The sequence below is a fragment of the Echiichthys vipera genome, assembly GCF_963691815.1.
Source record: "Echiichthys vipera genome assembly, chromosome: 16".
Classification (NCBI taxonomy): domain Eukaryota; kingdom Metazoa; phylum Chordata; class Actinopteri; order Perciformes; family Trachinidae; genus Echiichthys; species Echiichthys vipera.
Genome location: NC_139841.1, coordinates 6,664,928 through 6,690,822, shown reverse-complemented (window position 1 = coordinate 6,690,822; position 25,895 = coordinate 6,664,928). Strand labels below are relative to the sequence as shown.

Below are 25,895 nucleotides of genomic sequence, written 5' to 3'. Positions count from 1 at the left end.
GCAATTATTCAGTTCATCTGTTGGGCAAAGATTTAGTTAATTACACTTTTGTCTAGTTTAAGTTGAGGGAAAGTAATCAAAACAACAAGTAATGTGAAGGTCCCGTGTGTAATGTTTGAACCGTTTTTTATTGCCAATAGATGAGACCTTCACTGACTTTCTTGGTTGCCTATAAAGGCATGTGGACTATGGATTTGTTAGAAATTGATTTTAGGAAAAAGTGACAGCCCTCGTGTCCACCTTCAGTTGCAATCGTAAAATCAATCTGTGCACACTGGGGGCGGGCCTTAAATCACAATGCTAGATGTTGTGGATGGTCCAATCCTAGGCTCAGATACACCTGATTAGGACAAATGCTGCTGACCTGTGCAGAGTATCCACTGAAGAAGGAGTACCAGAAGTGGACAAGTGTGAAGGCGAAGTTCTTGAAGAAGAAGTAACGCAGGAACTTGCACATTCGGATGTAGGACCAGCGTCCGTGCACCAGCAGGAGGCGTTGCAGGTAACGGAACTGAGCGAAGGCGTAGTCACTGGACATGACGGCCTGCATCCCCTCCTGACCACTGATACCAACACCAATGTCTGCAGCTGGAGAGATGGAGGACGGGGAGAGAGATTAGAGGCACTGGAATGTGTGACATGCAGAAGACAGTTTGTCCTTTAACATGAGCACAGTTCGTTCACATCCTTACTCTTGATCATGTTGACGTCATTGGCTCCGTCTCCGATGGACAGGGTCACGGCTTTCTTGTACTTCTTCACCAAACTCACCACGTTACCCTTCTGCTTCGGTGTGACGCGACAGCAGATGACCGCCTCGCACTCACAGGCCATGTCCACAAAGTCAATCTGTACAGACATGTTATCATGTAAACCATCATGTGCACTGTCCATTGGAATCACTTTTGCACTCATCTTAAATGTTTGTATCATTTAGTTGTACCTGTCTCATCTCCTTCTCCAAGTCGTCCATTGGCTGTCCGTCCTGAGGGCTGGTGGGTGGCGGTCGCCTTCCCAGACGACGTAGACGCAGGCGACGGCGTTTCTTCTTCTTTTCGTACAGAATCTCATTCTAGGAAAATAGAAACACAATATAGCAGCAGAAATTTGAATATAGAATTTTTTTTTTTAATTCTGGAACTGCACTTCTAAATCCCATAAACACTAAAACTGATCATTTGCCATAATTTTAAAACTGTGTTAATCTTGAATGGAGCTCACCAGCCATCCACCGGTGATGATGAGAGCGTTTTTGCCCGGCTCGGGGAAGAAAGGCTCCGCGGGTTTCTTTTTGCCTGGACGGAACGTTGGACGCTCATTTCTCCTGTTGGATTGACGAATCCTCAGCTTCTCACTGGAAACGCAGCGAAGCACAGGGAGAAAGAGGCAGGGAGGTTTGACCAGTGATGAATATGAACATGCTATATCAATAAAAACACCTCAAGTTTAGTTTTACCAAGGGCAGAAAACTGTCTTTAGCGTTTACTGTACTTTTGCCCTTGAGATAAAATAATTTAAATGTTTATCCGTCACAGGCGAACATCTAACACAAGCAGAGAGCTTCCTAAAGTCAGAGATGCACAGCACCCACTTGTATGTCCAGCATGAGTTTAAGTAGCAGCACCAAGATCAACACTTGATTTGAGTAGCTCAGACTATCCAATACTCTTTCAAGATATGGCATGTGAGTATTGTCTTAAAATATGAGTATTGTCTTAAAATATGAACCTATCCTATAATACGGATTCATTTAACCTCTTTGTATGAGAAGTAGTTTTCCCCAAATTGTCGATTGAAAATTATTCCTCTGACGTCCAACGTGAACACTAGTTGATCTTAAGGGCTTTGACTCCATTTTAAATCAACTCACTTGACATCTTCTCCGTAGTGGATCTGCATGTCGTCTGTCAAAAGCGAACAAGAGTATCCGATGTTCTCTGCGGTTTCTGAGAAGAAAATGAGAAAACAAGTCACAAGACTTTAATTATCAATAAAGCTTACACGGCAGCAGGATGACGTTCTGATCGAAGATTCTGCTGATTTAAACTTTTTAAATAGTACGTGTACCAATTAAGAAAGAAGAAGCTTCTAAGCTGCACCTGCATTTTTTGTATCATCAATTAAAAGCAACATTATCATATTTATATGGTTGGTGTTTTTGTATCATTTTAAAAACAGAGGCAGGTTCATTCACACATGTAGCCCCCCCTCCAGGATCCTTGCAAGAGTAAAGAGCTAGTCAGTTGTTCCACGTCCAGGACGGAATCCACATTGTTCCTCTTCAATCTGAGGTTCGACTATAGGACGAACCCTCCCTTCCAGCACCATGGAGTAGACTTTACCAGGGAAGCTGAGTAGTGTGATACCCCTGTAATTGGCACACACCCTCTGGTCCCCCTTTTTAAACAGAGGAACCACCACCCCGGTCTGCCACTTCCTTGGCACTGTCCCAGACTTCCACGCAATGTTGAAGAGATGTGTCAACCAGAACAGCCCCTCCAAACCCAAAGCTTTCAGCATTTCTGGATGAATCTCATCAGTCCCTGGGGCTTTGCCACTGTGGAGTTGTTTGACTACCTCAGTGACTTCCGCCAGAGATATTGACAATGATTCCCCATCAGCCTCCAGCTCTGCCTCTACAAAAGAGGGGGTGTTAGTCGGATTAAGGAGTTCCTCGAAGTGCTCCTTCCACCGCCCGATTACATCATTAGCTGAGGTCACCAGCGCCCCGTCCTTACTGTAAACAGTTTGGACGGTTCCCCGTTTCCCGCTCCTGAGGTGCCGACTGGTTTTGGAGAAGCACCTTGGTGCCGCCCGAAAGTCCTTCGCCTTGACTTCTCTGAACTTCTCCCACACCCGCTGCTTTGCCGCCATCGTACACTCAAAGCGAGAGCTGTGTCCGGATCCTCGGCAGTAAGTTGGATTCGTTCCCATTTGGGGTTGGCCTCCGCCCGGGGTGCGCTTTGTCGCCAATCCTGTTTGCGCTTTGTCGCCAATCCTGCCATGGCTCTCAGCAGGAAACCGGTGGATTGCTTACTCCGGGTAGGGAATGAGTCATTACCCCAAGTGAAGGAGTTCAAGTACCTAGGGAACTTGTTCACGAGTGAGGGGACAATGGAGCGTGAGATTGGCCGGAGAATCGGAGCAGCAGGGGCGGTGCTGCAGTCACTCTACCACACCGTTGTGACGAAAAGAGAGCTGAGTCGGAAGACAAAGCTCTCGATCTACAGGTCAATCTTCGTTCCTACCCTCATCTATGGTCATGAAAGCTGGGTCATGACTGAAAGAACAAGGCCGCTGGTACAAGCGGCCGAAATGAGGAGGGTGGCTGGAGTCTCCCTTAGAGACAGGGTGAGAAGTTTAGCCATCCGTGAGGAACTTGGAGTAGAGCCGCTGCTGCTTTGCATTGAAAGGAGCCAGTTGAGGTGGTTCAGGATCATCTGGTAAGGATGAACCCTAGTGCCTCCCTAGGGAGGTGTTCCAGGCACATTCAGCTGGGAGGAGGCCTCTGGGAAGACCCAGGACTAGGTGGAGAGATTATATCTCCACACTGGCCTGGGAACACCTCGGGGTTCCCCCAGTTAGAGCTGGTTAATGTGGCCTGGGAAAAGGGAAGTTTGTGGTCCCCCGCTAGAGCTGTTGCCCCCGCGACCCGACCCCAGATAAGCGGTTGAAGAACAGATGATGAGTGAGAGGTTCATTCATAAATCCTAAAAATATGCTTTAACCACGATTTCTTTTTGTCATTAAGAAAGGTCTCATAAGTGCCAGTGAAGTAACAGTATGACTCCTCTCTGTAGAGGTGACGGTACCTTTCTTATCTCCAGTCAGGACCCAGATCTTGATGTCGGCCTTGGCCAGTTTGGCGATGGTCTCTGGCACGCCGTCCTGCAGTTTGTCCTCGATGGCTGTCGCCCCAATCAGCTGGACAGAAGGATACAACTGGTTACATTTGGGTGAGGCTCACGGATTTGTACTTTTTACAGATTTTTCTAAAAGACGGACAGGGAAGAGTTAAGGGCTTCACAACAGCACATTTTACTGGCTGTTGTTGAGGATGGAAGATTTAAAGGAAAAGAATAACTACTTTGCAGCTGTATGCTTTCACCAGTCAGTCAAGTTGCAGTTGATATCCAACGGTACAGACTTGCATAATATATGTAGTATGTACTTTGAAGGAATTTAATCAAATATATTAAGTGTATTTTTGGTGAAACATGGACACTTTACACACCACATCTCTACAGTCACCACAGTTTCAAGATTAATGTCACCAATTATGTATCTAAACAAATGTCTGAGTTATGAAACAATATGTCACAGGGGTAGTTGGCCTTTGACCTTTAGAACATAAAATGTTATCACTTCATCATTTTAGACTGTGTTAAATATTGTCAGAATTAGTGTAGGAATTCTTGAGTTTTGTCCTCCAAAATCTAATCATCATCCTTGGCCCAATCCCAATCCCCACCCTAAATTTTAACCCTCACAGACTAAACTGAAGTCACCTGGAAAGTGCTTGAGTGTAAGAAGCTGCAAGGGCTCGAAATAGTATAAACAGGAATGAGACAGCACTTTGCAGTAACATATCACGTTACCTTGACAATGTCAAAACATTCTGTGTACAATTGTGGGTTTAGGACTTTTTATTTTACCTTGACAATTTTGAACATCTGAGCCTCTTCATGGAGCAGAGAAGTCAAATAATCAATTTACTTTTTTTAACAAAACAGCATCATTAACATTTTTTTAAAGAAACGGTTGATGAAAAAAACAGATGTGCTTCATTCATCCTCATATTTTTTTATGAACCATCTTAAACCCTGAGTGTTAATGTTTCTGTGTAAATGTAATATGCTCGACTCAACAGCCATGTGCCTGTCCTCCACCAACATTTTTTAAAAAACTTTGTTAACCACGTGTTAATCGAAACGCTATGACTTGAGGGCAATACTAAAAAAAAAAGTCTGCAGAAATGCAGACTCACATAAAGTTTGATAAAAAGGACTTAAAATGACTGCTCAAGAGCCCTCGTGCACTTGGCGATTTGCCAGCGGGACAGGCCTAAGTGCCCCACTTAATGTGAACGCACCTAAACGGTTTAGACACTTTTGGTTGTTTCTACTGTAATTTCTACTGTTATGAATGGTCATTTCCAGATTCAAGTTGTGTGCCTGTACTCTTTCCTGTTTCCCTACTGAATCCTGTATGTGTCAGTCGCCCAATGACAACTCAAGTTTCGCCAAGCAGTAAAAGTTAATTTTTTATCTATTTGTCAGACTAAAGTGGAACCGTTTTCCACTCACCATCAGGTTGCTCTCGATCTGCTCGTACACGCGGTCCAGGGCAGCGTCTCTGTCTGACATGGCCACCTGGGCCTCCTTGTGCATCCTGGACCAGGCTTCGTACTCACCTGCGCTTATGTCTTTGTAACACAAGCACAGTGTCCGCAGGGTCGCGTTGGCAAAGACCTGAGGCACAAAACACAGTTCGTGTTTCCTTCCATGCAAAAACAAGAGAAACAGCTACCTGCGTGCTTGTGCTGCTTTGAGTGACAATTCAGCTGTGCCAACTCACGTCCAGAGCTGTCTGGGTATTTTCTTTGTGTCTGGAGTTGGGGGAAAGTCGTTCATAGATGACAGTGTCGGCTCCTTTACAGTAGAGACGAATACGGCCGTCAGGAAACTTCACTGTGAGAGAGAAGGGACAGCAGGACAGAGGATCAACGGTGGGACAGAGGCATGATTTTCAAAGCCCTTCGCCTTGGCTATGAATTCTTGACTCCAATCAAACCTAACAGCTCTCAAAAAAAGTTGTTATATGTGGGTTTGAGTCTAAAAAAGAAAACTAGTGTGTGTTTTTAAGTTAGTTTCTGGACAATGACGAAGCTCTTTGGCACAGAGGAGGAAGATATAGCAGGCTTTTATACTCACACATACACACACACAATGCTAGTCGGTAGGATCAATTCAATTGGGATTTTAAAGGTTTTGGAAGTATCACCAAGTACTTAGTTACTTTGATTCAAGTATGTTTTTATATTCACTTTTTATTAAATGCTTTGCAGACTGAGATCTTGTGTGCACTGACTTCAGCTCAGTTTTTGTCTGTATGGTTCCATTTGGTCAAGGTACTAAGCAGGTTTACTGTGTACTAACTACTTCTGTCATAAAACAGAAATAATATGTGTGTTTGTTATACTGTGTGTGTGTCCGTGCACTCGTACAGATGATAGACATGCGCTTGCGGTCCGAGTTGAAGTCGAGCAGCGCCAACATTTCGTAGGTTTTCTCCTGATCCAACTCCTTGATGGTGATGGTGTCCTGCGTGCGAGACAGAAACACGAAGCCAAAGTTCCTGGCTGCCGTCACCAGGGCGCCCTCGTCAGGAGACGCCGCCTGGTACACCAGCTCACCTGAGAGAGACATGAACCATACATGAAGAGGATGGTTCTGCAGCGGGGTGTGACGTTTTTCACCATCTCTAAGATACTGCTTAATGCAGCTTTAATGTCCTCTTTAGGGCGTCCTGGGGTTGACTGACAAGTACTATGGTAGCTGCAGTTTACTCACACCTTAGCTCCTCTCTTTTTAACCAAACTAGGATTTAAGGATTACCGTCTTTGTGCTCCACCATGACTGTGTGGCAGAGAGAGAGCAGTTTGAAGAACTCGGTAACATCTTTATCCTTCCCAGATCGGATGCAAGCCACCAGGGAATGATCCACGAACTGGAACTTTCTGTCAGCGTGGCGGTTCCAGCTCCAGTCCACGGGCTATCAGGAAAATGGAAAACAGTTTTGAAAACTACAGTACAAACAGAGAGGAATTATTCTGGTGAGTTAAGCAGTTACTTGGTAGTCAAAAATCTATGATGGTGTATTAGGGCCATTGTAAAAACGCTGACTTTCCAAAATTAAAGTTGTAGATTTATGAGAAAAAAAACATTCTGAGATTAAAGTAGTAAATTATAAGAATTTCTTTTTAGCCTATTCTCAGAGATTATACATTTATGAGAAAAAAATTATTCAGAAACATTTTCATCAAGGAATTGCTTCACATTGTAAGGTTGGAGCAACCTTATCACACCAGAGACGCTGCTGCTTGCTGTGTATGATGTAGTGGATGAACTAGTTAATTTATACTTTACAATTGTTTTTAGCAATAAGGATTTTAAACCAGAATCACTTTATTAGCATAAGAATCCTATTCAGAAGAAAAAAACATGTTCCATACAGTTGCTACTTCTCACTAATGTGTGTGTGCGGCACTCCTTGTTTACAGGAGGAGTCCGTGGTGCGGGTGTGTGTGGTGATGAGATCGACCCAACCTTGAAATGAATTTTGTCTCACACATTTATGACTTTATGATCTTGGACAATATTGAGTATTTTTCTCAGAACGTTAACCCTCTTCCCCGACTCATTTGCACAAGAGGTAATATATTTATGTGTATCATTTTACCATATAGTGAAAATTGCCACTTAATCCACTTTATTGTTCTTTGAACAGTATCAATCTACTATTGCACATGTTTTTCATGACTGCTTATGATACACTGGCTGCTATTATTTGATCTAATCATCAACTCTCCATATTTAATCCATTTCAGTCTAAGTAAGTAGAAATATGTTATGTAACCGGCACAGTGCATTATCAGCAAGTCACCTGTTTCAGTATTGTACAGTTATACATTATCAACATTTTAATTAATATAAAAAAAAAACCTACTTTGAAGAGAAATGTCAACTTTCCATGTGTTTAGGGTCATATTAAATGTGTCTATATCATATTTTCATTCCAATAAAAAAATTGATGAATCAATATGCCACATTTTACATGTGAATCATTTTATTTTTGGATCTAAACTCTTGTTCTAAAAGTAACTGTATTTCTGTATCCATATATTCTGTAGATTTTACCCTTCCTCGGTCCAGCACCACTCCCTCAGCAGTGGTCGGTTCACCTGTGGAAAGGAGAGCAAAAACTTGGAATGACTAAACTACTCAGCTACAATAAAGGAAACAGCAATCCATGGCTGTAAAAACAAAGAACACACAAGAGACACAGACTGTACCACGGTAAAGCCATTAGCACACTTTGAGTAACGGCTACAAAAGATGCACCTTCAATCTCTTTGCTCTGCTCTTATCTAAATTCAACTATTTCCTGCAGCAGTGAACTGGTTTCCCCGAAGAGATGATTAAAGGATGATTACCCAATGCTGTCAACAGGCAGAACAAAATACAAAAGCTTTAGTGCCTGCAGAAACCAGCTGTATGTGTGGAACATCGATTTTATGAAAAAAATGCTGCATGTCCAGATGAACTGATGTTGTCATTGCTATAAAAAGGCAGCAGGTGTCACTTTCTCCTTTCTTACTGGTATCTTTCCATCTTTACAAAGGTTATTTCTCTCACCTGAGAGTGTCAATTCTCTCCACAAGGCTATAGTAAGAGTTAAAATACAACTGAGGATGGAACTAATGCAGAATCTGTCTGGCTCTGATCATCTCACTTTGAAATAAAGACAATAACCTGGTACCATTTTCCACTGCTAATAGTACAAGCTCATTGTATGTGGGATTCTCAAGTAATTGCAAAGGACAATTTGAGGGCTGCTATTTTTAAAATATTGCACGAGAAAACGAAAAAAACTGGAAACGACAGGTTTGTACAGGGTGTCCCCCGCCCCGCTAGCAACAATTCTCTCTGACCAATCGGTGGTCCGCAGTGTTTTGACTCCACCATTTGGTTCTCAACTTGCTTGCAACCGCGATCGAGGCGGTACCAAAATAAGGCACCCCAAGCTATTCAACTTTTGGTAATGGAAAACCAAATAAAAGGAGTAGAGTAGAGGTGTGCCATGCAGTAGGAATGTGACATAATTCTACCAGGGTTAGAGTCTCATTCTCACTGACTCACATACCTCTGTTTTTTTTTAACAAAACCAATAAAACGTCAGATGTCACTTAAATACAAACAGTAATCATTCGATTTATTTTATATTTGAGTAAAATAGAGCACATCAGTACCGTAATCTCGTCCAGCTATGTTGCACTTCTTGAACTCCATGATGTTCTGTGTGAGAGTTCCCGTCTTGTCGGAGAAGATGTACTCAATCTGACCGAGCTGCTCGTTCAGGGTGGTGGTTCGAGCCTGCACAGGGGCAACAGGTGAGTTCATGGAAAAGTGCATGATGGTTCACAGGCAAAGACATTAGTGCAGTGCTGATCTGCAGCGGGGACAAATCATAGAGCTGCTGCAGTTCGGCTCCGACGGGGAAACAAAGTTGGGCGTGGTTTGACCAAATAATCTCAGCCCTATTGAACAGTTTTTAACCAACATTTTCTGTCTGATGCTCTTTTTCAGGAAATGCAGTTCAGCTGTCGGTACATCATCCCCTATTTAACTTGATAGGTCATTTGATAAGGGGTTGTATATATTGGAAAACCTCATTTTGCATATGAAGATAGTGAGATACAGTAAAAAGACCCAGAAAACTCTGGTAATTGGACCTTGAATCACAATTATTATGTGAGGAAAAAGGACAATGGCTTTCTTCTTTTAGCTGTAAAAAGTTACATCACAACAACAACTGTGTGGTGTCAGAGGATTATAAATAAATTGAACTGCTTTTAGGTTATGATAATCCTGTACTGTGATAGGCTGTATTTTCAGAATTAATGTCGGCTGTGCAGTAAAAAAACACTTGAATATGCAGTGATGTCTCACATTACTATCTTTTGCCTAAATGAGGTGTAATTACCATATTTTCCGCACTATAAGGCGCACCACATTATAAGGCGCACCTTCAATGAATGGCTAATTTTGAAACTTTTTTCATATATAAGGTGCACCGCATTATAAGGCGCATAGAACAGACGCTACAGTAGAGGCTGGGGTTACGTTATGCATCCATTAGATGGAGCTGCGCTAAAGGGAATGTCAACAAAACAGTCAGATGGTTGTTGCTTCCTCCACTTCCGCACCATTGATTGGTTCATGTTAAACTCTCTCGCTGCTGCTCTATTCCCGTGTTCTACTGCGTGACTAATGGCCTTGAGTGTAAACTCTGCGTGGTAAGCGTGTCTCTTAATAGGAGCCATTTTGGGCTCTTTACACAAACACACACATGGAAATGAAACGGCACGCTGGGGCAGTCATATCTCAACATTCACCGCGCGTTGCTTCTTCTACGGGGGAAAATAGAGTCGGCTGCTGCTCACCGTAGTTGCGAGACCTGTTGTGGCTCAATATTGGTCCATATAGAAGGCGCACCGGATTATAAGGCGCACTGTCGGCTTTTGAGAAATCTGAAGGTTTTTAGGTGCGCCTTATAGTGCGGAAAATACAGTACATACGGTGCTTCCCCATTTCTGTAGTATTTTAGAACTGATAAATGCCTTTTTATTGTACAAGTAACACAAACTGCATTTTTTAATAGAACATAAAATGTGACATTATTTGAGAGATCCTCTGTTATATCTGTAATAATACCTTATGTATCCATTATTTTCTTGGTGTCAATATATATTTAAAATCATTTAAATAAAATAAAAAAAATCTACAGGCTGTGGTAAGAGCCTGTAGATTGTACAGCTACAATATGTCTCTAGAAAGTTATTAACAGTTTTTTTAACATTTTTTACTACTATTACTTATTACTTATTACTACGCATATACCCTTATTATTACACAGCAATGAACCCATTTATGGTTCAGGAATATTATTTATTTGCCGTTCTAACACTTGTTGTCTGGTTGTTCTTTCTTGGGAAACAACAAAAACACATGATGAAGTCTTATTTACAGGTGTCGCAGATCAAAAACTCTTGACTGAGAAGAAAAATATCTCCGCATATGTACTTTTTGTCCTTAGGATGCTAAATGCTTATAAAAGCAGCAGTAACATACCTTAGCTGGCGTGTCTTTCTCAGCGAAATACATCTGCAGGTCCCAGTTGATGAACTTACTCTGGCCCAGACGGATCACTTCCACACTGAACAAAAAGCACACAATCAGGAGGGGACACTCAAACGTTTGATTTGGAAACATCGCAAATAATGCGGTTTCTGTTAGCTTAAGTTAGTTAGACTGTTTGAACATTCAAATCTGCTAATCCCACTTGCAGAAGAAAGAAGTGTCAAATGCTCTAAGCCCTGTTGATTTAGAGAATAGAACAGTTTTTTCCTAGTAACCTGTTTTTTGTCCCTGCTGCAGCTGGGAGGTCTGTACGTGCTCTACGTTTGCTACATTCCACAAGCTCTCTTAGCTTCTTTAGTGTAAATAACAACTGTGGTACATGCCAGAAACCTATAAACAAAAGCAAGACAGCAACCTGGTGCGAGGGTTTGGCTCAGTTTGGGTTTATGGGCTACTGTTAATTGTGAACCATGTGCACTCTGGACCAGATTCTTTTGCTGAGTCATAATGAACAAATCTTCTTCGGCTCACAGGGTGTGTGTGCTCATAAACAACTCTCGTACGGCTCATCTGTCCCTCAATATTCAGCAGCTCTCAAAGAACAGGAAGATAATTTTACATTTTAAACTAAAAAGGAACCCGAGATAGAAAACAAGAGCAGGAGGACTGGGGTGAGGTAATCTACTGGACACAAACAAATTACCAACATCAAACTATATTGGTTTCTATATCGGAAAACAGAGTACATGGACAGGTTTTTTTTATGCGTTATTGGAGCGATTTTTATACGATTGGTATCTTATTTTGCTAATTAAATGGTCTGCGTCGGAAAAAACAACAATGAGCATATTTTTACATCCAACTCGAACAGCGAAGAGACTAACAAAGGCGGACATACGGAGTTCTATTTGAGTTTGAATAAAGTGTGTTTTACGATGAGTTCGGGGAAAGAGAGAAAACGTTTGAGTTTATTTTGTTTATTCATAATAAATGTAGCGAACTCGGGGGGGCACCTGAGTGAATGGTTTTACTGACCTGACATAAAGCGAAATGGGCACCATGGTGTTGAGGACGATGATGTATCCCCAGAAGCTGAGGAAGCCTCTGTGGGAGGCGTCCTGGTTTTTGCCGTCGTACAGATACCAGGCCTTCGACCCGATCTCCTCGTACCAGAAGGTGTGACCGATGGCCAGACCTGCAGCCACCAGGATCAGCAGCACGAAGATCTGCAGGGAGGGAACCGAAACAGAGTTACACACTGGGTGCCTTAACAAAAAGGCTCAATTACTATCAATACAACAAACACAAACCATTCAAAACCATTTAAAAACTAATTAAAAGTCTAATAGAGAGGTCTACGTATAAAAAGGGGGGAAAAAAATTGATGTTTCATGAAAACATCACCTCGAATACAAATAAACCACACAAAGAACATGCAGCTGAGAGCATTGAAATGATGAAACGACGTAAGCTCTGAGTTACCGTGTAAACCATGTAGTTCATCAGCTCGTCAATTTTGGTCCTCTTGAACCTCGTCTTCCCGCCGTTCCTCATGATTTTGGTGTCGGCTCCTGAGACAACAGATATCAACATGCTGAATGCTAACCATTGCCATTGTCGTTATTGGTTATCAATCGCCAGTAATATTCTAAATTGCGGTCATTTTTTATTTGGGAAATGACAAATTTATGTGTTGATTAGTCCTGCTGCTAATGATCATTTCAATTTTCTCAATGGCGTTCAGCCGTTTAGTCTGTAAAACATCTGAAAATATTTTTTTTGTCCAGACAAAAGCTATTCTATTTACTTTCATTGCACAAAGAAAAGCAGCACACCCTCACACTGGAGGATTTGAAACACCACAACTTTTTGGTATTTTTACCTCGAGAAATGTTCAAATAATTAATTATCAAAATTGTTGCAGATGCATTTTCAGTTGGTCAGAAATTACCTAATTATGATTCAACTCTAATGTGGATTTTAGGGATCTATTATGGATGAAAAAAATGTGTTCACGCTAAAAGTGATTACTCTGCAATCAACTTTATGTCAATAATAAAATGTTATTTTTCCTTGTTTTGAGTTCTGCAGTAATGTCATCTCATGTTGAGGCTTCACACCTGCGAAGATGACCAGGCCGTGACACTCCTCGGTGTTTCGGATCTTGCAGCCTCGGAGCAGCATGTTGTCCAGGTCCAGAGGGTAGAGCTCCCTCTCCCACAGCATCGTCCCCACAAACTTGTCCAGGCGGTTGTTGGGCTCTTCACACTCGATCAGAGCTTCAGAAGAGAGAAAAGGAGATGAGGATGTCTTTCATTAGAGTCAAAACGTTACAACTAGAAATTCAGCGACTTATATATATTGATGCTGTGTTGCATCTCGCAATTTTGCACGTTCGCTAAATGGTTAAAAAGGCTTTTTTGTTCAATTAGATGGTCCTATTCATGTGAAAGAAGGTTATATCCAAGCTTGTTTGTGTGATTGAATTGTTGCTCATTGACAGAGAGTGAAATGACTTGAAGGCTGAATGACTTTAAAACAGTTCAGTTATTTTTTAATTAAGATTTCACAGGGGCAACCGGTGAAATCTGTTTCCCCTGTAAAAGGGAGAATTAATAATGCCAAAAACAAAATAAACAACAAAACACCGGTATTACATTGGCTATGAGTGAAATTCTTATTTTAAGTATCTGTGTATTCCTAGTTATGACTATTAAAATCAGAAATTCAATAGGAAGCATGAATTATCTCAGTAACTCTGATGACTCATGTCTCTCAGTAGCTGTCCGTATGTTGCTCTGAACAGCATCTGTGTTAAAGTGACCTTATTGCGAGACGCTACAGACAAATCATTTTTTCACGCACTGGTTAATTTTTAAGATTTGGGGCTTTTTTGCTTCCACAACACGTCTTCGCTCAGACCATTGAAAAGAAAACATCCAAAACACATATAACACTTTTTATATATTAGTGTCTGTAGAATTACCATAAATTTCCCAAAACTTAGCATTAGTTAATGCCTTATTGCCATATTTAAACAATAATTTCAGAAAACTTGTAATTCAAAAAAGATTTTTCTAGTTTTTTGCCAATATCTATTAATTAAACCTTTGCCCTATTCACCTGTAGGGTCTCCTTTTTAGGTACCCTTTTGCCACATTCAATTCCCTTCAACTACACTTTCTTGTACCTCAACACTATAGTCACATTTTCAGCTTTTAGCCATTTATGTAACTGCACGCTGAAAAAAACTGTGAAGCAGGGTTACACTTAAAAGTAACTGTTAAAATAAAAAATCCCCCCACAACAAATACTTCAAAATACATTTTTTTTACTCCTCTTGATACAGCAAGTATCATTATTTAACAATTGTTTACATTTTTATTTAAAAAAAAAAGATTTCTACAATAATTTAAGCTTTTATATTTATTTTTTTCATTTTTAAATAGACACTTGAGTTTCTGTTTGAGTGACTGAAAGATATTAAAGTTCATGCAAATAAACCAAACGTACTCGTGACCCAGGCTTACCATTGAAGCCAGCCAGCTGACGCTCCTCCTGCAGTCTCTCATCAGTCACTCGGAGTCCCAGCTTAAACTTTAGGTTGGTCTCTCTGCAGGGGGGGAAAAAACACACACACAAAAGACTGAAAACAAAGCCCTGAGGAAAGCCGAATCACAGTCAAACCGATTCAAGTTCATGAAAGGAATTCAAATCAATTCATAATTCATTCTCTGATGCAAGTCGAATGACACAAAGTTCTGAAAAACACAAAGAAACGTGATACGTCTGTTCCAGTTCAGATGCCATGTCCTGTAAATAGATCCATTAGAGGCCCTTCTGTTTGATTTAAAGGCGTTTCTCACTTATTGGCTGAATAGACGCTCACACTGATCACAAGGCCGAGCTTGGCAAAGCTCTGCACATTTACTCTCCTCTTATCGGGGAGTCACTTGTTGACTGAACTCTTGAGAAAACCACAGATTAAATAAAAACCTATTGCCGCAAAGAACGCTGCTCCAGCAGTCACTCCGATATACTCCAGCAATCGATATAGATATCACAGTTCAAGACTAAGTGGGTAGAACACTGAATTATTATATATATATATATTATTTTAATTTTGGTTAACCTCGAAAGGTGAAGAGTCTTACCCATCGAGCTCAGCTGTTTCTACATAGCACAGGCTGTTTGGGTTGGAGCTTGACAACAGCAGGATGTCCGCCTGAAGAGAATTTAAAGTACACACATTAGAAATGTGGAATTCATCGAGCATTCGGATAGGTTTAACACTCAAATCTGATCACTTGAACCCTCCGTGCTGGGATCTGAGACAAGCAGCTCTTTTTTTAAAATCATCTTTGTCTTAAGAGAGCATTGTTGTATATCAGCTGATTTCATAACTAAATAGAGTACTGCAGGAATGAATCTGAAAACCTGGGAAGCCATTCGGCATTTTCGCACTCCCGGTTCCCTTGTCTCCAAGTCAGTGCGTTTCTTTTAATTAGATGCATCATATAAGGTCTGCGGTTAACACAGGCTTGAGAGACTTTAACACTTTATTCTACATGATACGTCACTCGTGAAATTTGAAGTTTGTGTCTTTAAAAAGGCGGTTGCTAACAAGTGTCTAAATGAGATTGCAAACATCATTATACCGTACAGGTCAAATCAGTCGCAAGCTAGTGGGTAGTGTAGTTTGTTCATGTTAGCTTTTTACTTCTGGCGATTGCAATTACCCTTCAAAAATCCTAAAAGTGATTTTAATTTGTGAAGATCATCTTGCTGAACAAAATGTGTAAGTATTATAAACTTCCAAAATCCAATGGAAAAATCCCATTGGCATTTTGTCAAGGGAATGAGGGCGATGCCTCAGGGTCGGCCTACAAAAATGCCTGCAGCACTCTATACAAACAATCTGAATTGATTTATTTCATATCTGTGTTTTTAAATCTACAGAGTACAGAAACTGCTCATAAAAACCCATGAAACTATGAACAGATCTACCGCAGTTTGTCACATTATCGGTGGGGCTGTCATTGATTTGATACTATTTTGTTGCTGCAGGCTAAATCATCGTACCGGAATAAAGTCGTTCTTCTTCAGACGAACAACATCTCCAACCTCGATGTTCCTCCACTTTGCCTCTTGAAACCTGAAGCAGAGACCAGTCAAAGCTTTTATATTTGTACGTCATCACTCTTTCATGATATGCAAGGACAAGTCAGTCAGTGAACATCCCCTTACTGGAGCACATTACACAGAAACAAACCTCATATAACACAAAATGTGCTTTGATAGATGCTTTGAAGTGGATTTATTTCAAAACGCTTTATAGGACAATGCTAAAAAATACTTCTTGAGATACTGGTATTTCTAACATTCAAAAAGATGTGAATATATCTTATTTTACAAGTCAAAAGCTCAGAGAAAATGAACCGTTTTCCTACCTGCCCTCCAGAAGGACCTCAGTCTTCCTGTTGTTGATCTCCTTGTCCATTCTGTGTCGCGCCTGGAAGAAAAAAAAAATATTTTAAAAAGGTAAAATCTGATAATAATAATAATCACATGACAAGCAACTTGATTTATTATAAAACTTTGTTTGAAATATATACTCTATGTTTAATTCCTTCTCTGTATCAACCATTAATAAGCTTGCAAACTCTTTGGAAAAAAATGTATCTCTAAAAACTTGTAACTGCCATGATCGCCGGAAACACAGGTAGCTAAAGCTTGATCTTAAAGTTGTTTGACCAACAACAAAAAAGAAAATCCTAATTTAAAAGGTCCAAGGTTCAAGATGTGGTTGAAAGTGCAGAAAAAAAAGCTACTTTCAGTAGATAAAAACTGAAGTGGATTTAGGGGTGTGTGTGTGTGCGTGTGCGTGTGTGTGTGTGTGTGTGTCTTTTCAAAACGGGGAAGTCTTACCAGATCATCCACCAGGTCTTTGATGGCAGTGACTCCCAGCACCACGACCAGAGGAATCAGCGTGGTGTACCAGGGCAGGGTAGTAATGTCTGGAATGAGCTAAAAAACAAACATTTGATGGCACTTATTGTCGTGCTTTGTTTTTATAAACATAGTCATCAGAGAACAGGGGGTTGATCTCTTTTTAGTACCTGTAAGATGAGCAGAGCCAGGAAATAGAGGTTGGCAACTCTCTTAAACTGCTCGTAGAGGTTCAGAGGGATGAAGGTGAGGACGTTGTACTTGTACGTCTTGATGGCGTTTCCCTGCAGAGGAAAAAAACAGCAGACAGAGATGAAATGGAGACATTGTGCTTCTATACGTGTCTTTGGGTTTTGTTAAAAGCATTTGTTTAAAGATTTATTGTTTTCTGTTATTCTACAGAATTGGAAAAAAAGCAAACAAATGAATATCTGAATCCCAAAGTGGCAAAGCAAATAGTACCTATCCAACAAACAACAATCTGAATGGTTCAATATTAGGGTCCAGCTCTAGCCTAGAGTTTGAGACTTGGGAGCTCTCCAGAAGCCTACTTTGCATTATGGGAAGAGTAGGATCCAACGTTTTGAACCTTGACCCATGCTAATGAGCTCTGCTGTTCTTTTTTAAGTTAGTCTCTCATGAACACTCCAATTTTATGGAAATGCAATACTAAAATGCCTGAAGTGATCTTAAATTATTCAGTGTTTACAAACAAATCAATGAAAACGATTCACTATTGTCAAACTATTTATATAATATGGTACCTGAACATGTTTTAAGTTGTAGTAGTAGGGCTGTGTCATATGATGAGATGTATCATATAACGATAGACAAACATCTATCGTTTCATATTTTGCTCTGTCATTTATCCTGTGGTGTCATAAATCCTGCACTTTACAGGCTGTGGGGGGGGGAGGGGGGGTGAAGACGGAGTGAGCCAAAGAAGTCACATCATGCGTTAGTACGCACGACCTTAGACTGTTTCTGTCTTCATTAAATCCCTGGAAAACAAACACAGACACACACGCTCTGTGTGACTCCAGCACAGGCTGCGGTATTTCAGTGGAATGAATAAATTAGTGGCCAATTACGACAATGCCGTCAGTCTGCCAGTCTTACAGCGCAGCGAAACTGAAACTACAGTTCTAAATATACTGTCAGCTAGTGTCAAAGAAAGACACAAACAAAACACATCAATGCTATAACAACAAATACTTTTAAGAAGATTCCAGCCCCTATCAGAAATCACATCACTATCGCATCATTATTACCACAGTTACCACTGTTCACAGTGCCAAGCAAAATTTTGAAATAATCCTAAACTTCAGAAGACACACCATTTGTCCTGAATCAGCAGTGCTGTGTTTCAGCAGAGGATGACCATCTAAACTCGATTATCCATTACAGTCTGATTTCCACTCAGAGATGTGTCTTTCCCAGCTCCAGGCCTGATCTGAGAGCTGGATTTCAGAGAAATGTCTCAACTGTGCTATCTAGAGGCCAGTCTAGTGTTCCGCTTGATCTCAAAGGTGTTTGATGGCGTTGAGGTCAGGGCTCTGTGCAGGACAGTCAAGTTCTTCAACATCAAACAGGGGAAGGTATTTCTTTATGGACCTTTATGGCACAGTAACGCCGTCTTCGATTAACGCCAGCAGGATGACACTACAATGTTCTAAGGAATCCAGTGGTACCAACCAGAACATGCTGTCTTTTCGGGAAGGAGGGGGGAAGTATGCTCAAAAGTTATAGCTGAATTTTGGCAACGAAAAACTGGCATGGCCTTTTTCAGAGGGGTCCCATGACATCATATGTGAATGAAATGGGTTCTATGGGCACCTACGACTCTCGTCTTTACCGACATGCCCACTTTATGCTAATCCAGACAGTCTGGAGGGGAAAAAAATCATTTTTTCTAATGCAAGTGTAATGTTGTAAATTGTTTTTGAATTGTGCACCAAATCTATGAATCAAATGGTATCAACCCAAAAGCTGATGCAGCAACTTATGATTCATTAGTGAGCATGACAATGGACTTCATATATTTAAATCTTATACACGTTTAAAATGTATTCAATTAATGAATTATGTATCTATTATTTCTGATTTATGACTAGAAAACCTTGACACAGTGCTGAGCCGCACCTTAAATTAATCTTCAGTTTGCAGATTTAAGATGATGCACACCACTTCTACTGTACGTGGCGTCTACTGTTGACCTGATATCCCACCCTGAACACCCCCTGTCCTCAACACTCTTAAAAAAGGGTGGCCATGGAAGGGTTAAAGAAATTCTTAGTTGACTAAGGCCTAGTCCACACAAACACAGGTATTTTTTAAACCAAAGCCCCCGTCAGCTGGTCACGTCTAGAGTCACGTCTAGAGTGCTCCACAAGTCTCCATGGATACAACTGACTGTTTACTGTCGCACAGTGTGACGTCAAACAATGCCGACAAGAAATTGCTGTTTTCCCTTGTTTTTTTCCTGTCCACACATGAGGGCTGAAACCAGACTTTTCCAAAAAGTTCACCCTGGACTTCGGTTACAAAAAACTCCAGTTTCAGGACTCCGCGACTGTGGTTACGTGTGGATGAAAGGCCAAACCGCGCAGAGAAACACACGGCTTCAAAAATACCCGCGTTTGTGTGGACGGCCCCTAACACCCTTACGATTATGTCGAATAAAATAAAGTTGATTTAATCGACAGATCTGTAAAACACAGTTTAAGCACAAGTTAAACTTGTTTACCAAAGATGTGCTCATAAGTTTCTTGGAAATAATTCATCATAATGGAAAAAAAGCATAAAAAAATGACAACTAAAGAATTAGTCGACTAGGACTAAAATGACAGATTCGCTGATTTGTCGAATAAGAAGGGGCAACCCTAGTGCACAGAGAGGTACTGTGATGTTGAAACAGGAATGAGTCGGACACAAAGTGTTTCCACTTGCCACAGACGAATAACTAACATTTACCTTTAATGGAAAAAAAAACTAAGAGGCCAACCAAAGGAATAATGAGAAGAAGTCATTGCCAACTTAGCGGTCAGTGTCCTGGCTGCCCGAGAAGGCAGTGGCCCAGTTTGAGGTGACGTCAGTAATGAGACAGAGCTGCATTTCATCAGAGATATGAACTCTGACCAGATTCAGCTGCAGGATAAACGGGCACACTCACAAACATCCTTTTCACCTTCTCCCCACCAACTTCCTAAACTCTAAATGTACAGACGACAACTGTTGAAGTCGTTAGGAACATGTTCTGGCTTCAGTCCCACTGGCTCTCTGTGTGTCTAATGTGTCTATTAGTGCGATACAGGTCTGCTCAGCTGGACGATCAGGTTTCAGCCCCCACGAAGGCCGACGACACTTTAACACTCCTTTGTTCACCGACTGCTAAAGACAAAACAGCCCCAGCTGAGTCTCAACATTTGACCAATCAGCTAGAGCTTTACATTATAAAAATAAACATCAAATCATTTGGGGTTTTTTCCATGTGTAAGGTTGACTGACAAAAGGAGTTTAGTTTGCTAAACTAAAACATTACAGAAGCCTAGAAAATGATCTTTTGTTGGCATGAAAGCTCTCTCCTAGATCAAGTTCACCCAGTTGTTCTTCATTCACATGCTTCCACCTCACACCTCACCTTTCACCTGCATATTAGTTCAAAAGATGCCACGTTCAAACATAATAGTACCCTCCAAAGCACAAATAGCTCTCAACATATTTCAAACATGACTTTTCAGCAGCTCAGGGAGCCCTGATGGAGAAGAAATGACTCAGCAGAAACAGAGCGGTGACGTCAGGAGGAAGCAGACACAAGGAAAACTTTTGAGGGGAATTATATAAAATATTGTACTAAACATGGTTAAAATTCCTTATAGTCGTGTGCAGTATGAGGGGAGTTAATAATTGCCCATCTTACACCTGACTTTGTTTGTTCAGAAGATACATTCAGTATTTCTGTTAACCTCCAGATACTACCAACATCACTTCTGGTATTTCCTAATTTCTTTGCCAATCGCTTTGCCCCGCTAAATGACACAATGCTTACCAGATTTAAAGCTTGAATATGTAGAATCTTTATTAAAAGCTATAATTTTTTTATGAAATAATACACCCACGGGGAGTTTTGAGGGGTAGCCTACAGAATGATCCTACTGCTTTTCCATAAAAAATATATTTAGTCTGAATTCTTTTTTTCTTTTAATTGTGACACGTTTGAGAATGACTTGCTGTCCTGTTCTGTTTTCATGGTAGCAGCCAATAGCATTGGGCGTAGCTGGTTGCCAGGGTTGTCTGTTGTTGGGTGCAGCTACTGTAGGCTGGCACTGGGTGAAATGGAGTTTGCCAATCCTGTAGCTGCTTTGAAGCCTCAGTGAAGGGGACATTATTTGTCCCAGCAGCTGAGTGAGCGGAGACGGGCCAAAACCAGAGTCAATATAGGCCGAGCATTCACTCCATGGACTGAGAGGAAGGAGAGAAACGCCATTCAAACGCCCAAATGGCTACGGTTCTCCTTGATCGGTTAGCTAACTTTCATGTTTACTTAGCTGTAACAGCTTACGCTAACTGTCAGTCAAACTCCTCTAATACTTGTTTTTATGGTGCAACTTGCTGGAGGGGATGGGTTCAAACAGGCTCAAACAGACCTGGCCAAGTAGACCTGAGTCTGTCTCCAGACATGGCAACAAGACTGGTGGAATTTTGTTTTGTTGTTGCGACTATGAGCTTGACAATAGATGGCGGTATTCTGCTCATTCTCCATATTCAACCTTTAAAAATATAATCCGTAAGATTTTTATCTAGTTTATTGTTCCTATCTGTCAAAGAGTGAGTTAAAACAACGGTGACTGATAATATGACCCACTAATGACTTGTACTTGTACTTGCTGCTTTGCCCAGAAATACATTTGAGTGCCTGGGGTGGCATTCCCGCGTAAAATTCTATAAGTTCTATAAGTGACGGTTTGCACATGAGTCAGCAGCGGTTGGTCTACTTAGGTGGAGCTCATCCCTGAAGCGTATGCATTTCCATTTCAGTACTGCTGACTAACATATGGAAGATCAACAAAAAGAGAAAGAAAACCGTTCCAGTCCAAAAAAAACGAAAAAAAAAAACAAATCAAAGTGAAGAAGGGCAAATAATCAGGTAGCATAGTGACTGAATGTGACAAGATGGAGGCTCTGAAAGAACAAGCTCGGCTGTAGTTACATCTTACTGCCAAAGAGGTCGCTAGAAACAACGTATCTCATATCTTACGGATTATGACTTTAAAGTGGGATTATGTGATTTTTATAATAAGATAAATACAGTAAATTAGCCCATCCTTTCCTCTTATAAATGAAAAGTTCAATTCATAAGCAATAAAACACTATGCATGGTTCAATACACTCAGGGGTTTTGCCTTATCACCTAATGTGGGCCAACCATGAGCTGGTGGCTCATGTCAGCAAACTAGATACTCCCATGCAGCTCACATTAGCCCGTCCTTTTGCTGACTTTGACTTATCCATTTGTGCTACAGTTACACTACATGTAATGTAACTGTCTCTTATGGCCAAGGGTAGCAAATGGTAGGATACATCGATAACCATCATCTGTAATGCCTAAACTCAACTCAAGGTCCACTTACTAGATTTTTCCATAGATGTAGTGATTGTGTTTGTACATAACCACAGGTACACAAGTTTTGTTTTTTTGTTTCCAGACCTAAAAAGACAACACTGTAGAGTTCTGGTGCTTTATCAGCTCGGTCTCAGCTCAGGCCTGGGACTTGAAATCTTTAGTGTGATCGTAAAAGATGGAGGTAGGGGAAAGGTTTGGGCCCTGCTTGGGTCTCATGCAGAGCTGTGATACAGTATATTGCAGAGCTGTAAGAAAGTATATTGCAGAGCTGTAATACAGTATATTGCAGAAGGACTTGAAACACAGGGATTATTACTGCTAAATGCTTCTAAATCCAAAATGAAAGATATGGACGCAATTTTATTGATAGGTCCGTGTTTTTAAATGAACATGGTTATGTGACTTATTTTTTCTAATGCAAGTTCCATTGCTTGTTTCGTTTGCTTTCCATGGATTGTGTCCTTTTTTTGTTTTCAAGAAATCTTTTGTTTTCAAAAGATCTTGAGTAGCACAAATACTATTATTAGTTTCTGACAGGATCAACAAGGAGGGAGGATAGAGGTGCAGTTTTATGGAACCTGTCAGAACTTACAGAGTATCTGCTTTTCTTGATGCAAAGGAAGACTTTCTTCTGAAACTCCGGAAGGTGGTGATAAGGTCGATCGTTGGCTTTCACCTTCCATGCCATCTCTGGAAAAACAAAAAGTTATTAAAGATAGTTTCCTGAACAGAAATGTAATATGCAGACTACAGAATAAATAACATTTATCTAACTGCTGAGTTCTGTTGAATACATTGTTTAAGTCGGACAGCTTTCCACCTGCTTCCTTCCTTCATATGTCATTAGTAGTAGTAGTATTAGTAGTAGTATGTCTGACTGTATGACTCACCGCTGGGTCTAGCTTCCACCGGGGGATGCGGGGCTCCTGGCGGCACATCCGGTTCCTCTTCAGAGCTCACTTCCAATTCATCATCCGTCTCATCGTCACTGTATGGCATGACCTCATCGTCAGGCCCCACAGAACCCGCCGAGTCCACACGCGGCCGACTCATCTTAACACCTCAGGTATCTCTGAGAAATTAGAACGTTTCAACTGATCAATAAATGAAAATAAACAACAAATGGGGAGGAGGACAGATGCATACAACAAGATTTTCAACTTTCTACCTGACAATCGTAGTTGACTAACACAAAGATGAACGAAAAGTCAGCTTATCCAAGAGGGGCAGCCCAAATATCCATGACATTTGGAAAAGACATCCATGTTTCCCTCAAGATGAACCGTAATGACTTTCATCTAGCACCATTATCATCAGGTCAACATTTCAATTTGTCCATACTTGTCTTTTTGGACTAAACACTTGCAAAAGTAATGACATTGCCATTAGCCTCAGCTGTACTTTGTGTTTAATGCTAATGAACATAAGCATGCCAACACGCTTTATCCAGACTACAAAAACACACAATGTTCTTGTAGAAAGATCAGAGAGGAAGTGGGTTTTAACCAACAAGGGGCCATAACAAGTACTATAAACTATTTTACCTTTAGCCACTGTCAGACAACACATCCTCCAACATAGTTCATTTAAGCATTACCATTTAAGGAAAATTTCAATGATAATAAATAGTCTCTCCATGGTATCGTATCATGATGAAATTACATCGAGATAATAATGAGCACATATGGACTAAAGTTTCTCAGAAAATCTGGTGTGAAACATTAAGGGAATATCATTTGAAGTTTGCTTTGTTTTACATCTACTATTATGTGCATGCATGTAATCATAGTCAGTGTATAGTAGGAATTTCCCTTGAAACAGTTATGATCGTTTTGCACTTAAGTTCTTGATAAAAGTAGAACATGCTCAGTACTTTTCATTTGTGAAGTATTTAATTCACACAGGAGGATTCATAAATAAGCTTTACCATGTGGTTATAATCGTATTACCAGAGAACATGCTACATCATGATTAACACTATTAATCAGGAGATTTTAGATTTTAAGGCCTACGGGATAGAAGATTTTGGCCATATCACCCGGCCCTGATACTGAGGCCTTTAGAATTGTGTGGTCTCAGGAAGATGACATTTAGAATACAGTTGACCCAAAGTCAAGCACTGAAAATGCCCCTTTCAAAACCAACAGATAAAACATGTTTTTATGGGCAGAATAAATGTATCAAAAAAATGACATCAAAAAAAAAACTTGTGTATAGTTTCATTTACTGAATGCTTTCCTCAGTCAGTGTCAAATGGTTCAAAGGTTTCAGGTTTAAAACAGGAGAGGAACTTCCTCGCCATAAAAAACTGAGCATCCATCTACTGTGTGCAGACATCGATACTCAGTAAACAAATACAGAAATAACGAGCTGCAGTTTAGGTTTACGGTCCGATTTCACCCGTGGTTTCTGCCAAACCTCCTGATGTCATCATGTTTGTTTGATTCTAGGATGCGACTGGAAGAGCAGGATAAACCTCTAAGAGCAGATGCAAGATTTTTAATTATTATTATTAAGAAGAGATCATTGATCGCACAATCTGCCACTAAAGACCTTTTTAAAGTTTGTTTCAAAGGACAAGTCAGGTCCTGTGATAGACAAACAACAACAAATCCTATACCACAATCAACAATGAATGCATCTTTTTGTATGTGTGTTTTTGTATGACACACACGCACACGCACACACGCACACACTGTAGGAAAATGCTCACTACAGCACCAAATATGTATCAATCTGCTGCTGAACATAGTCCCCAACAAATGCAGTATTTCCTCCTGTTTGAGCTGAATTTGTGCCGTTAAATCTCCATGGGCCAAGTCGCCCTCCGACCTTTTTCTACTTAATAATGAAAACAAATATTCGCACTGGGAATTTTTGTTTGTAGTTTGAATGTAAATAAGGTGCCAGAATGCATTGAAAAGCATAAAAATAGAGTTGTTTATTTTTTTTTTAAGTGCCAGGGAAGGATCCCTGCTAACCTAACAGGCACCTGACCTGCTGTAATTTTGCAAAGAGAGAGCAAAGAGTCATTGACACATATACGTATGCATTGACAGAATGTTGCCCACCCTTTGTATTTAAAAACCAGGAGTAGGAGAAAGAGTAAAAGAAGGTGTTTAACATATGTTTGATTAGTATTATTGTATTTCTTGCAGACACAAAAGGACTGTCAGACTGTAGGATGGTCATTCTGAATCATGTCTCCATCCCAGTGTAACAAATCCACTTTCTCAATGGAAATCCCTGCAACATCCTCCTAACAGCTCCTAGTTAGCAGGTGCCAAGTTTGGGTTGACACTTCCCATCTGCTTAATGTTTAATGATGTGGAGGAGTCCATTAGCACAGCAGATGAGGTTCATTAATCCTGTTTCCAAGAACAAATACACCTAGAGAACAC

The 25,895-nt window shown here is 40.7% G+C and overlaps 1 protein-coding gene across 1 annotated transcript in view; it reads right to left on the bottom strand.

The window, feature by feature from the left end:
* The window catches only part of atp8b1 (ATPase phospholipid transporting 8B1), a 39,817-nt gene that overhangs the window by 5,687 nt on the left and 8,235 nt on the right, over positions 1-25,895 (bottom strand). The window contains exons 2-25 of the mRNA XM_083930454.1: positions 23,385-23,566; positions 23,087-23,184; positions 17,042-17,155; positions 16,851-16,949; positions 16,373-16,434; positions 16,005-16,077; positions 15,077-15,147; positions 14,453-14,535; positions 13,043-13,201; positions 12,405-12,493; positions 11,958-12,148; positions 10,914-10,998; positions 9,032-9,155; positions 7,920-7,963; positions 6,618-6,774; positions 6,227-6,415; positions 5,578-5,690; positions 5,307-5,471; positions 3,813-3,924; positions 1,871-1,946; positions 1,222-1,354; positions 944-1,072; positions 693-849; positions 365-588 (exon numbers count right to left, since the gene is read on the bottom strand). Coding sequence (XP_083786580.1) covers positions 365-588; positions 693-849; positions 944-1,072; positions 1,222-1,354; positions 1,871-1,946; positions 3,813-3,924; positions 5,307-5,471; positions 5,578-5,690; positions 6,227-6,415; positions 6,618-6,774; positions 7,920-7,963; positions 9,032-9,155; positions 10,914-10,998; positions 11,958-12,148; positions 12,405-12,493; positions 13,043-13,201; positions 14,453-14,535; positions 15,077-15,147; positions 16,005-16,077; positions 16,373-16,434; positions 16,851-16,949; positions 17,042-17,155; positions 23,087-23,184; positions 23,385-23,547 — 2,910 coding nt within the window. The 5' untranslated portion in view covers positions 23,548-23,566. The remainder of the gene's footprint in view (positions 1-364; positions 589-692; positions 850-943; positions 1,073-1,221; positions 1,355-1,870; positions 1,947-3,812; positions 3,925-5,306; positions 5,472-5,577; positions 5,691-6,226; positions 6,416-6,617; positions 6,775-7,919; positions 7,964-9,031; positions 9,156-10,913; positions 10,999-11,957; positions 12,149-12,404; positions 12,494-13,042; positions 13,202-14,452; positions 14,536-15,076; positions 15,148-16,004; positions 16,078-16,372; positions 16,435-16,850; positions 16,950-17,041; positions 17,156-23,086; positions 23,185-23,384; positions 23,567-25,895) is intronic.